Genomic DNA, 15475 nt, shown 5'->3' on the forward strand with positions numbered 1-15475 from the left:
CACAGTATTGGAACTACACATCTGAAAAATATCAGAAGCTATTTGTCTAGGGGACTATCAATATAACTCTCAGACTTACATCTTGCAGTGAGTTGACTTTGAAGGAGATTGTTTTTAAATTTAACTTATTTGTAGATATTGATTAGTAATAATAATAGCAGCTAACAGTTATTAAGCACCTACTATATCCCTCACATTATGCTCAGGGAGCATATTACAGGCAAAGTTGTATTTAAATCTCACAACAGCCTATTTATATGTTCTCTACGGGGCAGATAGGAATACTACTTAGATGGGTTAATAAACTTGCCCCATGGTTAAAAAGTTAATAATGAGTCACCCAGGATTTTATCCCAAGTCATCTGTCTCCATACTCAGGAGCGTTTAACTCCATGCATGTTTCCTGCCTAACTAGGGTGATGAGGAACTTAGGCGTATTTCCTTCCCCAAATAGAAGTGGGCAGTTAATGTTTTGCTGCCCTTCTACTGAAGTACTTGCTTTCTTGTGCTGTGGGGAAGGATTACTACATTACTCTTATAACAGCTCTCGTGTGGGGAAACCCTGTCCTGTTTTTCATGTTCTGAGTGACGTGCTACCACTCTCAGTGCCTACTTTGCAGCGGGAAAACTTGGGAAGGGAAGGACGTTAGGAAAAATCAATTTCTGGGGAATAAGTTGTCTTTGAACTAAATGCCCAATTAAAAGAAAATCTGTTGAATCTTGAACAATATGTTGTATTATGGTTTTTATTATTTATATTAGCAAGTAAATTATTCGTGTCATTGTTAATGTTACCGTGAGCAAGGCTAAGTAAAATTGAGAAAAATCTGAGCCAAAATGTGGCAAAATAATGAAATGTAATTTTAATTAAAAATGTGAAGTTTCGTAGCTTCTCAGCCTTTTGGCTAAGCTCAAGTATAAAACTGTGAAGTTTCAGGGGCACCTTGGTGGCTCATTCGGTTAGGCCCCTGACTCCTGATTTCCGCTCAGATCGTGATCTTGGGGTTATGGGATGAAGCCCCATATTGTAGGGCTCCACCCTTAGCGGGGAGTCTGCTTGTCCCTCTCCCTCCCCCTCCGCCCCTCTCCACTCGCTCTCTCGCGTGCACTCTCTCTTTCTCTAAAATAAATAAGTAAATAAAATCTTTTTTTAAAAATGTGAAGTTTCAAATTTCTTACAAAAATGATTAGGACAGTATAGCCCATTTGAGAGGTCACAGAAACAATAAATTCTATAAATGATACTAGAATCAGTGCTTCTGAACTCATATATGTTGTGTTTGTCATACTGACACTGCCCTGCTTTGTTTTATTGCAGCCTCTTCCTTCGTCCTGCCACTACTGAGTCCTACAAGTCTCTTTGAGCGGCTGTTTAGCATACTTCTTTCCTCGATGTCAGCCTACCTACTGCTAAGCACAGGGTATAAACTGTTTTTAAAATTTAATTTTTAGTAGCAAGTTTTAAATGATCTTGACATTTCTCTTTGAATATTTTACCTCTGGAAATGAAAAATGTGTATATCTTGAGGAATAAATTATAAATATTTTCTACTTCGTAAGAACTATATATGACTTGATCTTAAATTATCTGTTTTCTTTTTCCTATTTTTATAGTATTGCCTGTTGTCTTTGTCTTTCTGTTTATTTCCTGAAGTTGCTAAAATGTCATTTCACTACAATGTTAGAAAGTTCTGATTGATTATGGAGGAATTTGAAGTCTTCTCAAATAATGACTTAGAAGAACTGTAGCATTGTTCCATTCCTTTCATGCACTTCAAATTATGCCTTGATTTGTTCATTCTTATTTGAATATATTTTCTTTTTCTTTTTACTCTTACATATAGCATAGTCCAAATATTCCTTTTGATTCAGAAACTTTCAGAATATTTTCCCAGAAGTTAAAGAATCCATTTTTATTTAAGATTTAAATTTTCTTACAAAACAAAAACTAACAGCTTGATTTGGGTTGGATCCTAAAATGTTCTCTAGAAGTCAGTGAAGCAGTGATACAATCTCCCCATCTGCTTTGAAGAAAAGGATTCTTCACTTGCTTTTGAATTTTATTTTATCCTTACTTAAATGCTTATGAGGGTGAGAAATGTGTGCATTATAACAACATTTTATAGAACAGACAAATCAAATTACCACCACTCATAGATAGCTCAAAATTTGGCCCAAATAGAAGATCTTAATCCCAACTAGACTAAACCTCAGATTCACCATTGTGCTGTCAACAGATTATTCCCAGTTTAGATGATTTTGTAAAGCCATTTTGGGTTCAAGACTTAGGTTCATTCTTTGGGAAACTTAGTTGTCCTAATTCAGAATTAGAGGGATGTTCTAAAAAATCTCTTCATGGGGCACCTGGGTGGCTCAGTCGTTAAGCATCTGCCTTTGGCTCGGGTCATGATCCCAGGGTCCTGGGATCGAGCCCCGCGTCGGGCTCCCTGCTCGGCTGGGAGCCTGCTTCTCCCACTCCCCCTGCTTTGTTCCCTCTCCAGCTGTCTCTCTCTCTGTGTCAAATAAATCAATAAAATCTTAAAAAAAAAAAAATCTCTTCATAATAGGCCCTACCATCCTAAGTGACCTAGGCCCCAGGAGTTCTTGTAGTCCCCAGATAAGTGATGATCCAGTCGGGTACGAAACCTCCTCTTATCAAAGCTCCCCACACCTCCTGCCTTCTTTTCTCCCTGCATAAGCAGATCTGAAGCACAGATGTGAAGAAGTAATATAAGCAACAGGGAAATCTTCACCAGTTACCTAATAAGATTTTAAGAGGGGCTTGCTTAGAGACCTAGAACTTTGAACTTTCAAATAAAACTTGAAGTCTATCAGCGTATTCTTACTCAAGAGTGATAAACATAATGAGACTTTAAGAAATATATTGTTCAACATCAGAAAGTATATTTACCTCTGCAGAAATATGCAACAGAGATAGCCTAAAACAACACAGTCTAGCATTTTCAATTAGCACAGTTTTCAATTTCAAATCAGTTTTGCAAAATTTATAGTCCACTGATTGTTCTACATCACAATTTTGGACAATCTGGAGGATTCTCTATGTAAATTAGTGAATAAGTGAATAAATAAAAGATATTTAAAAGAAATGCATTTTTATTACTTTACAGAAATACAGTAATAGTAATCCTAAATTCTAACAATGTATCCTTGATTTAATGAATAAAGAAGATTCATTTTAATCAGCATTTCATTATTTTTATGCAAATGGAAGCCATTGAAATGCTTGAAAATAGTTCTCTTAAGTTTGTTAAACATTTCTCGCCAAAACTGTATTTATATTATCCCTTTGCTTAACAAACTATAATACAAAGCTAAATGCCTTTTTTCCCCTGCTGAATTTGCACAGAGACCAAACTAGGAGATCCTAATTTTGTAAGGTTTTACTATGTACACTGTGAGCCTGTGATGACATTTTATTGGTATTTCAGTTTATTAATTCAGATATGCAGACTTTATACAAGATATTGATTGTCTAAAGAAATAAAGTCCCATAGGAAGATTGTCTTTATCAGATTTATTCATCTATATTTTACAAATGAAAGTGATTATAGTTTATAATTTCTGAAAGGAGATAAATCTGTAGCACTATTTGTAGAAGTATGAAATTTATGTTTTCATATATTAGGAAAGAATACTTTCATATATAACTGCAAATATTTTTAAAAATCATGGTCTTCTTTTGCTTAGAGTATACACCTTCTTGATTCAATTAATCAACAGTTGTTTTTTTCTTTCTTTCCCATCTCCAATACAACAGACAAACAGGCAGAACAATTAGCTTACCCCAGGTGAATAATAGAGTTGTAAGCTGCTATAAAATAAGGACTTGATTTTACAGTGTTAGGCAATTACAGAATGCAACAGTTACGTTATTGTTACTTAATTAGGTTGGGAATTGTAAGATATAAAGAATGGCTAGAGAAAGAATTTGCGTAGGGGAGCTGAATTGGTGCCTTGATATCAAGGACTCCTGTGGAAGTTGAATTTAAAATTTTAAACACTAGCTAGGATACAGACATTCTAAGTCAACATTCGTTTTTCAGTTATTTTTTTTTAAATCATTGCAAAAGTAGTATTGATCACATTTTGGAAAGTATGGATAAGGGGGAGATTATCTATTAACCCTACCCCTCCTGCTGATATTCTGATACATTTCTTCCAGTCTTACCTCTGTATTTGTCTTTTTAACATAGTATTAATCAGTCCATGTACTATTTCATCTTCTTTTTCTACCTAATATTATTTTATTTTAAGAATTATTTATTTGAGAGAGTGAGTGGGGGGGGCAGAGGGGAGAGGGAGAGAGAATCACAAGCAGACTCCACACTGAGCACAGAGCCCTACGTCACAACCCTGAGATCACGACCTGAGTCAAATTCAAGAGTTGGATGCTTCACCAACTATGCCACCCAGATGCCCCATACCTAACATTATTTTAGAAGCATTGTCCCAAGTGGCTCATAGGCTTCCTAACCACCATTTTAATAGATATTTAATATTCTGTGATGTGGAAGAACCTTAATTTATTTAGCCATTCCTCTATTTTTGATCATTTTATTTATTTCCATTTTTTATTATAATACTCTGAGTTATGTTTTTGTGCACAAGCTTTCTATATAGTTTCTATTACTTCCTTTGTTCATTTCTCACATGTAGTATAGGTGAGCCATAGAATATGAATTTATTTTTTATTTATTTTTTTTTTACTTTTGTCTTCAGAATAGTGCCAATTTATAATATCACCAGCAACTGCTGAAGAGTCCTGTCCTTCACAGTATTTGGTATTTTCATTTTTAAATAAGAACATCAATGGCTATTTTAATAGGTCAAAAATGGTACAGCTTTGGGCGCCTGGGTGGCTCAGTTGGTTGAGCGACTGCCTTCGGCTCAGGTCATGATCCTGGAGTCCCGGGATCGAGTCCCGCATCGGGCTCCCTGCTCAGCAGGGAGTCTGCTTCTCCCTCTGACCCTCTTCCCTCTCATGTACTCTCTATCTCATTCTCTCTCTCCAATAAATAAATAAAATCTTTAAAAAAAAAAATGGTACAGCTTTGTGCAAATTTTCTATACCTGTTTTACTAATGGTATTTTCTCATGTATCTATTGTCTGTTCATATACTTGGGCATTCTGCATCTTCTATACCGAGTGATTTGTGTATGCTTTCTTAAATCCAAACACTTCCTTCTGCCTGGTCTTCAGTTTTTATTTTTATGATCAGTGATAGAATTTAAAGCATTTTGCTTCTTTTGTCTTCTCATGTTTAGGAAGTAGCACCAAATGGAATAGAGTTCAATAGGTGAAAAAGTTGAGAGAAATAAAGTTTTTTTGTTTTGGTTTGGTTAGTTTGATTTTGTTTTGTAACTTCCACTTAAGTAACTCACTCAGCAAATACTTACTGTTAGCTGGGCCTGCGGTGGTGACAAGACTGACACAGTCAGAGCTTTTCCAAACTAGCGGGAAAGGCGTGTCATGTGATTAAAGGTGTGAACATGTGATTAAAATGGTGGGAGAAGAACTATCGTAGAGTATTTGAGGGATTACCAAGGTAGCACATGTATCCCTAAGTAGGCTAGAGGGGGATTAGAAAAGACTTCTGTCACTGTCTTATCTCATGAACATTTCTCCTTTGTCCACCTTATAATGTCCACATTATACTAGCCTAGAGATGTACTGTACGTTATTTAATCACTCCCTAGCTTGTTTCCTGTCTTTGTTTTTGTTTTTTCCCTTCTGTAAACAGTATTACAACAAACATCTTCGTATGAGAAATCTGGTGCCCATAGTGAATTATTTTCTCAGGGTAAATTCCTAGAAGTGACATCATTGGATTATGGTAGATGAATATTTTTGAGATTCTTTTTTTTTTTTTTAAGATTTTATTTATTTGACAGAGAGAGTGAGAGAGCACAAGTAGGGGGAACAGTAGAGGGAGAGGGAGAAGCAGCCTCCCCGCCAAGCAGGGAGCCCGATGCCGGGCTCAATCGCAGGACCCTAGGATTATGACCTGAGCCAAAGGCAGACGCTTAACCATCTGAGCCACCCAGGCGCCCCTATTTTTGAGATTCTTGTTGCAGAGTGTTGGATTGCCTTCCAGAAATTGTTTATTCCTATGTAGAGAGTATGAGGGTTAGTTTTCATTATACTCTTGTTGACATTTTTTTAACTGGATAAATGTGGTAAGTGAATGTGATATCATCTTATTATTTTACTTTCCATATCAATTATCAGTAAGGTCAAATATATTTCCCTGTGTTTATTGGCTCTCTTTTTTTTTTTCTTTCTGAGAGATTCAGGCTCGTATTGCACCCATTTTTTTTTTAAATTTGGAACATTGGTCTTGCTCTTCTATGTATATTACTGATTTTAACTCAGGCATTGTCTTTTTACCTTCATCTTAACGTTTTCTTTCCTTTTTTGTGTATTTGTCGTTTACCTTATGAATGATTTCTAAATATCTCTACTATTTTAAAATTAAAATGATCTCAAGATTTAATAAATTTCCAAAAAAGATGGAGTTGATATTTAAATGTTCCTTTCCTTTCCCACTTTCTTCTTCTGGAAAGCCTAGAAAATTTAAATTTTGTGATATTGTGACTTTGAAGTATTATCAAGGTTGTTTTAATTTTGCATAAATTTGCATTTTTGCTTGTCTAATGTTTTTTCTTTTCTTTTCTACCCTCCCACTTCCACCCCCAATCCCCTTGCCCCTTAGGTATGAAGCTCTCTTTCCATTAGTATTGTCGTGCTTAATGTTTGTCTGGATACGGGTGGAACAAGAAACCCTTCAGCAACTCAGTGTTTCCTATAAACAGAAGGTAGCTTGTCAAAATCATTGTTGCGTTTCTTTGAGAATACTAAAATATTCCCTGTTCTGTAAGGAAGTTGCAGCGCTATTTCATCAAAAACTATGCACCATTTAAGGCAGTCATAATTAAATTAATGATTAATAGTCAAGTTAAACAGTTTGTAAGAAAATTGTTCATTTACAAAAAAGCATGATTTTATTCTTTAATAGGCATTAAATAGGTTGGGTTTTTCTTAGAGATTATTTGAGAATCACTGATGTACAAAAACATCAATGTAGATGAAGGAGTGGAGGAGAAAGAATGCTTTTTATTTTATTTTCCTCTGTTTTCATATCTAATTTTTCTTTCCTCAATTTATTGTATTCACAAGAATATTTCTGTTATCACAAATCAGTTCACGAACTTGGTCGTAAGGTGACATCTGTGTTTGCAGTGTCGTTTTTCTCTTTCTAGTGGTCCTACTCCAAATTGCTTATTCTTCCACCCTAGTGTTTTGGCCTCAGTGCAAATCTTAGGCTGTTTATTCAACACAGTACACTTTGAATTGGCTAAAAGCCAGCTAATTTTTTTTTTTTTTAAAGATTTTATTTATTTGACAGAGAGAGACGCAGCAAGAGGGAGCACAAGCAGGGGCAGTGGGGGAGGGAGAAGCAGGCTTCCCGCCGAGCAGGGAGCCCGATGCGGGGGCTCGATCCCAGGACCCTGGGACCATGACCTGAGCCGAAGGCAGACGCTTAACGACTGAGCCGCCCAGGCGCCCCACAAAGCCAGCTAAATTTTAAGGACACATTTATCATGCTGAGCTATAGAGTTAAACTGATATCTCTTGCCTTTATTTTAGAACTGAAGGTAATTATAAACCATTGGTGATAGAATATTTACAGTTTTACTGAGGTCAGATCAAATGAATATTGCAGAAAAACACCTTCATAGTTGATTCATTGAGCCATCCATAACTGGTTCCAGTTGAGCTTACAGAGTAATTGATAATTTAGAATAATTAATTTCAATAATGAGGAAACTTTATTGAAGTATATTAAATAATTACTGGTTTTTAACATTCACCCCTGGAATGTTAAAATAGTACATGAAAACAGTTTTGTTCAGATTCTAGGAAATGGTCAGACTGTCCTTAATAGTAAATATTAAATATTTTAATATTAAATCTAAAAATGAGATTCATTGTCATTTTTTAAATTCTGTTTTTTACCGGAAAACATATTTCTTCTTATAGAAAACGAGTATTAAAGCATCCAAAGAACTTAGTGGAAAATTACATGGATAGTGGAGGAGGGGAAAGTTTCCCTTTAAACTCACCCATGAGTTTTTCTGTTTTGGGGAGAGGGGGATTAAACAAAAGTGCATCCTTCTTGTTGAAATTGAGTGACTTTCTATTTTACTAAAAATAGGAATATTTTGCATTTGTATATAGAGGGAAAATAATTTCTAATTAACAGAAGAACAAAGAAATAGAAATATTTGATTTTATCATGCTTTTTTAATATGATACCATAGCTGGGTTTTAGAATATCAGGACACTGAGAAATCAGGACTTAGAAAAGGGAAGAGTTATATAGGGATTTAAGAGTGAAGCATTTATATAAGATAAGGAAAAGCCTGATTCTCCCTTTTATTCAGCAATACTACAGCTCTGTTCAGTATGTTACTAGCAATGTATCCCACCTTTTGGCAGACTGTATTAAGATGTAATTAAACTATAGGAATAGCTTTATTGTTAGTTAATTTTGTCAGTGCAGGATAACTTTCTAGCTCTTGTACCAGACTGGAAGCTTGCCTTCGAGGGTAGAAGTAAGTGAACTGTTCTTGTGTGCTCATGTATGTCTTATTGTCTCACAGGCCACCAGTCTCCAGTTCACCTACAGTCCTGATATAACCCAGTTTCGACAGCTCTATCTGGATGATATCCGGAGGGCCTTTTTCCTTGTATCCTTTGTTTGGACTTTTAAGGTGCTGCAACCTTCCACTTAGTGGAGCAAGGAGGTACTTCCCTTGCTCACTTAATGTGACCTCTTGGAGGCCATTTAACCCCTTCTTAACTATAATTTTCTCATACAGTCCTCATTTAAAAAAAATGTCAAAACTGTAGAAAAGCATGCAGAATGATATAACAAGCAAATGTATATGTGTGTGTTCCTGCCATCCAAGAGATCAACAATTACTATTTTGTCACACGTGTCACACATTTTTAAAAATTAAAACATTACCGCCAAAGCTAAAGTTTTCTTTCAATTCCCAACTCCACTCTAATTTCCCTCATCCAGAAGAAACCACTATACTGAGTTTGGTTTGTACTTTCTTTGTGTATTTTAAACTGTACTCACGTTCTATAACATCTACCTCACAAGGTTTTTGAACCACATCAGAGGCAACATTGTGTGAAAGTTGTTAGTGTTAGAAGTCTGAAAGACAATATGGCAGAATAAAGTCTCATTTGGGAAGGCAGGCTGACCGGCTTCAAGAAATTTGTAGGGAGGTATTTCCTTTGAACTCACTGTGGTGCTGTCCTTCTCTACCTCTTGATTCTGTCCTCAGTTTTGCTCTCTCTGTCTTTGCAGGCTCCTTCCACTCACCCTCTATTAATCAACACTTCTTCCCTTGTCCCCCTAAAGTATAATTTCATCTTGTCTTTTCCTGTTTACAACCAAGCTCCTTAAAAGAAAAATCTGTCATTGCTGCTACCATTTCCTCCCCACTTAGATACTGGATCTTTAAGCCTTGAGCAGTGCCTGGTACACAGTAGCTCCGTGAATATCTGTCAGATGTCCCTGCCAGGGCTGTGTGTGGTCTGCAGGGCCTCCCTGACTGCACAGTCCAAGCTTCAGTTTTACTTGACCACTATAACATTCAGTCTGTTCACTTCACTTGCTTTTCCCTTTCCCTCCAGGATGTGATCCAGGTTCTGTTCTCAGCTTTTATATCCTCTCTATTCTCCTTCACTAAAACATACTCTTTCTTTGTCTGATCTTGAATGATATTCTTCTCCAAGCTCTACCCTTAATCTTCTTCTCTGCCCGGATACTGTCACCGCCTCCTATAGCTTTGACTGATACCTCTGTGCAGACAGCTCTGAGATTTACTTCTCCAGCCTTGACCTCTCTTGACCTCATGAGCCATATGTCCAATACTCTGCTGTGCGTCACCAAATATATGTCCCAAACTGACTAACAACCGCCCACCCCTCTCCAAAGTCTCTCTCTGGCAAGCCTCATCTCATTGAATGGCATCACCATATGTCCAGTCACCCAGGCCATCAAACTTGTCGTATTTAACTACTTCTTGTCCAGTTCTAAAGTCCCACTGTCTCCCCGCACTTCTCCATCTCTGCTCCCAGTGCATCAGTTCAGACCTTCCTTGCCCCTGACACGAACTACTGAAATAGCTTCCCAGTTGTATTTCCTGCCTATAATTATTTATCTACCTGATTTGAATATCTCACTGTCACTGGTATTTCTTGTTTGTATCACTCACCTAAAATGTTTGCTGGCTTTTCATTGTCTCCACAGTGAAGTTCAAGGCTTTTTATTAATATGCCACCAATCTATGCTCCTGCCTTATCTTTCACTGTATCCTTCAATAAACCCTAAGCTTCTATCGCACCTCTTAATGTTTCTTGACTATGTCTTTTATTTTCCCCGTTTGCCTTAAAATGCCTCTTGTATACTTCTATATATCATCATAATCTTAGTTAACATGGGAGCACTTTGAGACTGTTTTATTCATATTTATGTTCTTAGGGTCTAGCTCTGCCTCTGACATATACTAGACAATAAATGTTAGTTGGTTAATTGCTTGGTTGAATGAATAGATCCATGAATACATTTGAGGTTCAAGTCACCAACTCAAATGCTACTTTTTCACTGAAAGTTGTCATAATTCATACATCCTCTTCAGTGTTTCTTTACCACTTTTGTGTATGTGTCTATAATAATAAAATAGCTAACATTTATTGAGTCCTTTCAATGGGCCAGACAGTATTTTCCTAGGGCTTTCCTAGCAGTTAGTTCTTAGACACCAATAGGATTAATATTTACCTTTTATTACTGCACTAAAACAAATGTAAGCTTAAAAAGTGTCAAAAAGATATCTAACATTTTCTCATGACTCATTCTCTGCTGAATTATTGTAGAACATGGTCTCTATTTCTTTCTGAGCCTTCCAAAGAACGTAGCACGTTTCACATGTAGTGGGGCACACAGCAAGTGTGAACTGAATATGTGAACTGAAAATAATATTTCTCCTGAAAATATCTATGTGATGCACTAGGTCCCTGTTCTTGTGAAAAAAATCATCAGTGGCCAACTACAGATACAATACTCTGACTTGCTTTTTTTTTTTTTTAAAGATTTTATTTATTTATTTGACAGAGAGATAGAAGAGCACAAGCAGAGGGAATGGCAGAGGGAGAGGGAGAGGCAGACTCTGCACTGAGCAGGGAGCCTGATACGGAACTCGATCCCAGGACCCTGGGATCATTACCTGAGCCAAAGACAGATACTTAACCATTTGAGCCACCCAGGTGCCCTAACTTGCTTCTGCTAGAGAGGAGGAAAATGCCCTCCCAAAGATACTAGTGACAAGTGAGGCTAACCTCCCACGCCTCCAGTTCTTAGCACATTGCCTCTTCAGTCTGGTTCTTTCAAAATGCATCCACAAGGCGATATAATGGAACATTCACTTACAAAAATTTATGGCCAAATGTACAGGTTAAAAATCAAGTTACCCTCATGGTAGAATAGGCATAGCTTTTCTAAATGAAGGAGAAACTTGTATGAATTCTGACTCGTTTTGGCATTTCCTTAACTCTATTTAGGTTTTCTTCTTAGTGACAGCGTTTTTTGGAACTGGGAACATAGCTTCTGTTAACAGGTAATTTTAAACGAAACAGCATATTTATAATAAAAGATAATACAAGTTAGGATTTTGTTCTGTACCGTGCATTTTATACTGAAGGATATATTTTGAAGATTGGTATGTATTGGCACATACTGATCTACCTCATTCATTTTAGTGGCTTCCTAATATTCCTGATACAGTGTATGCTTGTGTTTTAGTAAGAGTAGTTTTCAGAAAGTTAGTTTAACCACCTTTTTAGTAGAACATTCTTTTAAAGTTACAATGTGAATTCTAAAGTCTTGTTTCTTTATGTTGGTTCCTTAGCTTTGATCTTGCCTCTGTCTATTGCTTTCTGACCGTGTTTAGTCCTTTTATGATGGGAGCCTTGATGATGTGGAAGGTTAGTTTTCTTATTTTCTTAAGATACTTGTTAAGATTATCAATTCATTGTGACATTAAGATTATGTAACATTACATGACTTTAAGATTATAAAGTCATTCTGACAGAGCGAAATAGCATGGAAAGAACATACTTTCACAGATGATGCTGAATGGGAGGTGGGACCCTTTAGCTTTTACTCCAAAATACAGTTAACCTTTTTGCTTTATCCTTAAGCCCATTTAAATTCCACCGAGTACAGATTCTGTGTTAAGTCCTGGGAAGTCCTATCACAGATGATGAAAGCCTGTGGGGAAGAGCAGTGCAGATCAGAACTGCAGTGCTCCCAAAGATTCTATATGCTCCCCAGGAGACTGCCCACATGTTATAATCTTTTCTCATAATCCATGTACCTAGAATGGATTGATTCACTCCACAAATCTGTCATTGAATGTTCGCATTCAGTAATGCAGCAGGCACCAGCTGGGTGCTGATGATACCAAGATAATGGCAAATTCCTCAGCTTTGGAGGTTTAGACGCCTATGGAATGTCATTCACGTTCTTTGCTTCTTAAAGGTCATTATGCCTGTCATTCCCTCTACCACAGTGCCTGGCACATTTTCTGTAGTTAGTATATAGCTGCCTAAAATCGAATTACCTTCTGTTCAGTTCACATAAGTACTAATTGTTTAAAAGTATGTGTCTCTTAATTGGATTAATATCCTTTTTTTGTTACTGCATTAATACAAATGCAATCTTAAGAAATGTTAAAAAGGTATTTTTCTCATGTTACAATTTCTGTTATTTTGTTAAGTATATTTTTCCTTTTTATTTCTTTTTTTTTTTTTTTTTACTTACTGAGTTATTTTAATAAAAGATCCATTATTTCTTTAACTTTCTTTTACATGTTTTAATGATAGTTGCTCTTAGTCTATAAGAGACCATTGGCCTTTCATTAAAAATAAGAAAAAAGCAAAGAAAAATAAAAGTTTAAATTAGAATACTAGATTTACTTTCCAGTCTCATTCAGAGCTTTACTGACATAATGCACTCAATGGATTTTTTGTCTAATGTGGCCAGAAGTGAAGGTTCTCCCAAACTATTTTAGTCATGTGTCCTTCACTTGAAGGAATCTTACACAGTCCTGAACATCATTTCTTTTCCGTATTTTCTTTCTTTTTTATTGTACATCAAGTATATATACATATAATATATTTTGAATTGGTTATTAGAAAGCAGTATCTCAAAATATTAACAGTATTAGCTCTGGATTATAGGTTTTCAACCAGTATAAATTATAATATACCTTTCTTAAATTTTTTATAAATATTTTACAGTGAATATGAATTGTATAATCAGAAATAAAGTTGTATTAAGATAAATGCACAAAAAGATCATGTTTATAGAGTTATAGTATCAAGTGACTAGTTGGATTCAGGGATCTGTGAATCAAATTATCAGGCTCTATAATTTATTTGATTTGGGCATTTTGTGCCTCTCATACTCTCTTGGAATCATTTGAACATGGTCATTAATTATTATAATGAGTTAGAACAAAAATTTGTATTAGGTTTTATTTGGAATAGTGTTGATATTTATCTTTTTATACTGCATACACTGTTGATGTAGATTTTTAAATCCATTTCATCAATATTCTATATGTCATTGATGCCATGGTTTTATTTCAGAGTTTGCTCTTCACTAATAGAGATAAAATTTATTTGAGAAGTTGAAGTATTGCTATAAGCAGAAATAGCATTTATTTTTAAGTTTTTCAAATGTTTCAGCTACCCATAGCATGGTTTGTTGTCCTTTTAAACAGATTTTAATCCCCTTTGTTCTTGTGATGTGTGCTTTTGAAGCAGTTCAGCTAACTACCCAGTTATCATCAAAAAGGTAAGGTGAATGTTTAAGAAGCATTGCACTTGCCCATGTCGCTCCGGCAGTGAGAGTAGATATGTGATTGCTACGATGCTGTAACAGAGGTTGTTTATTATAAAAATGAGAAAAAAATGTTGTACCCTTAGAGCCAGAGTTCAGCTGCCATTAGAGGGAATTAGTTGATTATCAGAGCCTCTAGCAGACAAATACGCTTTCTCAACAGTAAAATGTTACTAGGATATTATTCACGCCAGTGAAGAGCTTCCCTAGAAAACAGTAAAACATAAATATTAAATTATAGTTAATGATTTGTTTATTGTAGATATAACTGTGCTTACAAAACACAAGGGATATCATTCTGTTTTCTTTTGGGTTATTTCTTAAATATGTATGAGACAAATGTGTTGACATTATTTTATTTTACATGGCTTTAAATTAACTGTTCTACATGTCAGTAATTTACATACCTTCTCAGTCTTATTTTCTACATATTTGACAAGTGGAATGGGAATTATTCTTTCCAAGTTCTGAGGAATTTCTGGAGCAGTCAGTCTTAAGCAATCAAGACTCTGAAAGAGAAGCTAGCAACTAAACTGTTTGCTTTTTTGAACTAATAAAACTGCCTCATCAGCACAGAACTGATCAGCGTCTCTGAAAGACACTTGAGATAAATATGAAGCTTCTTAGCAGTTCTGTTATTCTTGAATCAAACTGGCATATGCAGTGCTGAAAGAAATAACTAATATTAGCATAAATTTGCATATTCTTTTTGATGAGTTTAAGCTAGAACTGGGTTTAGCATCTTATTATGCATATGCCATAATAACAATTATAATTTTAAAAGGTTTTCTTCCACTGTTTAAAAATAGTAGAAATTTCTTTCTAGTTTAATTTAGTATTTTTGCAGGATATTTACATAAATTTAACAGTGAAAACATTTATACCTTGTCAGTATCACATAAAAAATAGTTATTTAGATAAAATAAAAAACTCGTAAATGACATGTACTTTCTTGCATCTCGGTTAGCAGATACATTTCTTTTAGCAGGGATTTTAGGGTTTAACTAAGAAGAACGGGTAACATGTGGAATGAGAAGTAGAGGTGTGTGTGTGTGTGTGTGTGTGAACTGTGTCCTGAGAGCAGCACAAGGAAAAACTAAACATCAACGTAGAGAACTGAGGCAAAGGTGACTAAGTCATCATAAATGTCTTCTCTTGTGACTTCTAAACCTTTACAAATTACTTGCAATGTCGCAATGACCCCTCAAATTTAATGTCACATCCTGAACCTGGTAATTCCCTTTCTTGCTATTGACAACCAGCTCATCTTGTTTTCTTTATCTAATTCATCACACAAGCCTAAGTCCATCCTTCCCACCTTGCTGCTTGCTAAATATCACTGATAGCATCTCTCCTTTTTATCCTCATTTTCAATCTCAGTATTTATATTGGTAAACATTTTCGTACAACACAATTTTTGAAAGCCTAGGGGTTAAGGTGGAGGTGGCATTTATACTAATGACCGACTTGTT

The 15475-nt window shown here is 35.7% G+C and overlaps 1 protein-coding gene across 9 annotated transcripts in view; it reads left to right on the plus strand.

Annotated features, from left to right (window-relative positions):
- PIGN (phosphatidylinositol glycan anchor biosynthesis class N) overlaps nucleotides 1–15475 on the plus strand; it is a 109173-nt gene that overhangs the window by 72108 nt on the left and 21590 nt on the right. For 8 of the 9 annotated variants that reach the window (XM_025886728.2, XM_025886727.2, XM_025886726.2 and 5 more), the window contains 6 exons: nucleotides 1319–1421; nucleotides 6735–6837; nucleotides 8686–8772; nucleotides 11660–11715; nucleotides 12007–12082; nucleotides 13885–13958. In XM_025886728.2, the coding sequence (XP_025742513.1) occupies nucleotides 1319–1421; nucleotides 6735–6837; nucleotides 8686–8772; nucleotides 11660–11715; nucleotides 12007–12082; nucleotides 13885–13958 (499 nt within the window). The remainder of the gene's footprint in view (nucleotides 1–1318; nucleotides 1422–6734; nucleotides 6838–8685; nucleotides 8773–11659; nucleotides 11716–12006; nucleotides 12083–13884; nucleotides 13959–15475) is intronic. The other variant, XR_003211134.2, reaches the window with a different exon arrangement.

The sequence above is a fragment of the Callorhinus ursinus genome, unplaced genomic scaffold (assembly GCF_003265705.2).
Source record: "Callorhinus ursinus isolate GAN/ISIS: 27379988/994484 unplaced genomic scaffold, GSC_fseal_2.0 scaffold11, whole genome shotgun sequence".
Classification (NCBI taxonomy): domain Eukaryota; kingdom Metazoa; phylum Chordata; class Mammalia; order Carnivora; family Otariidae; genus Callorhinus; species Callorhinus ursinus.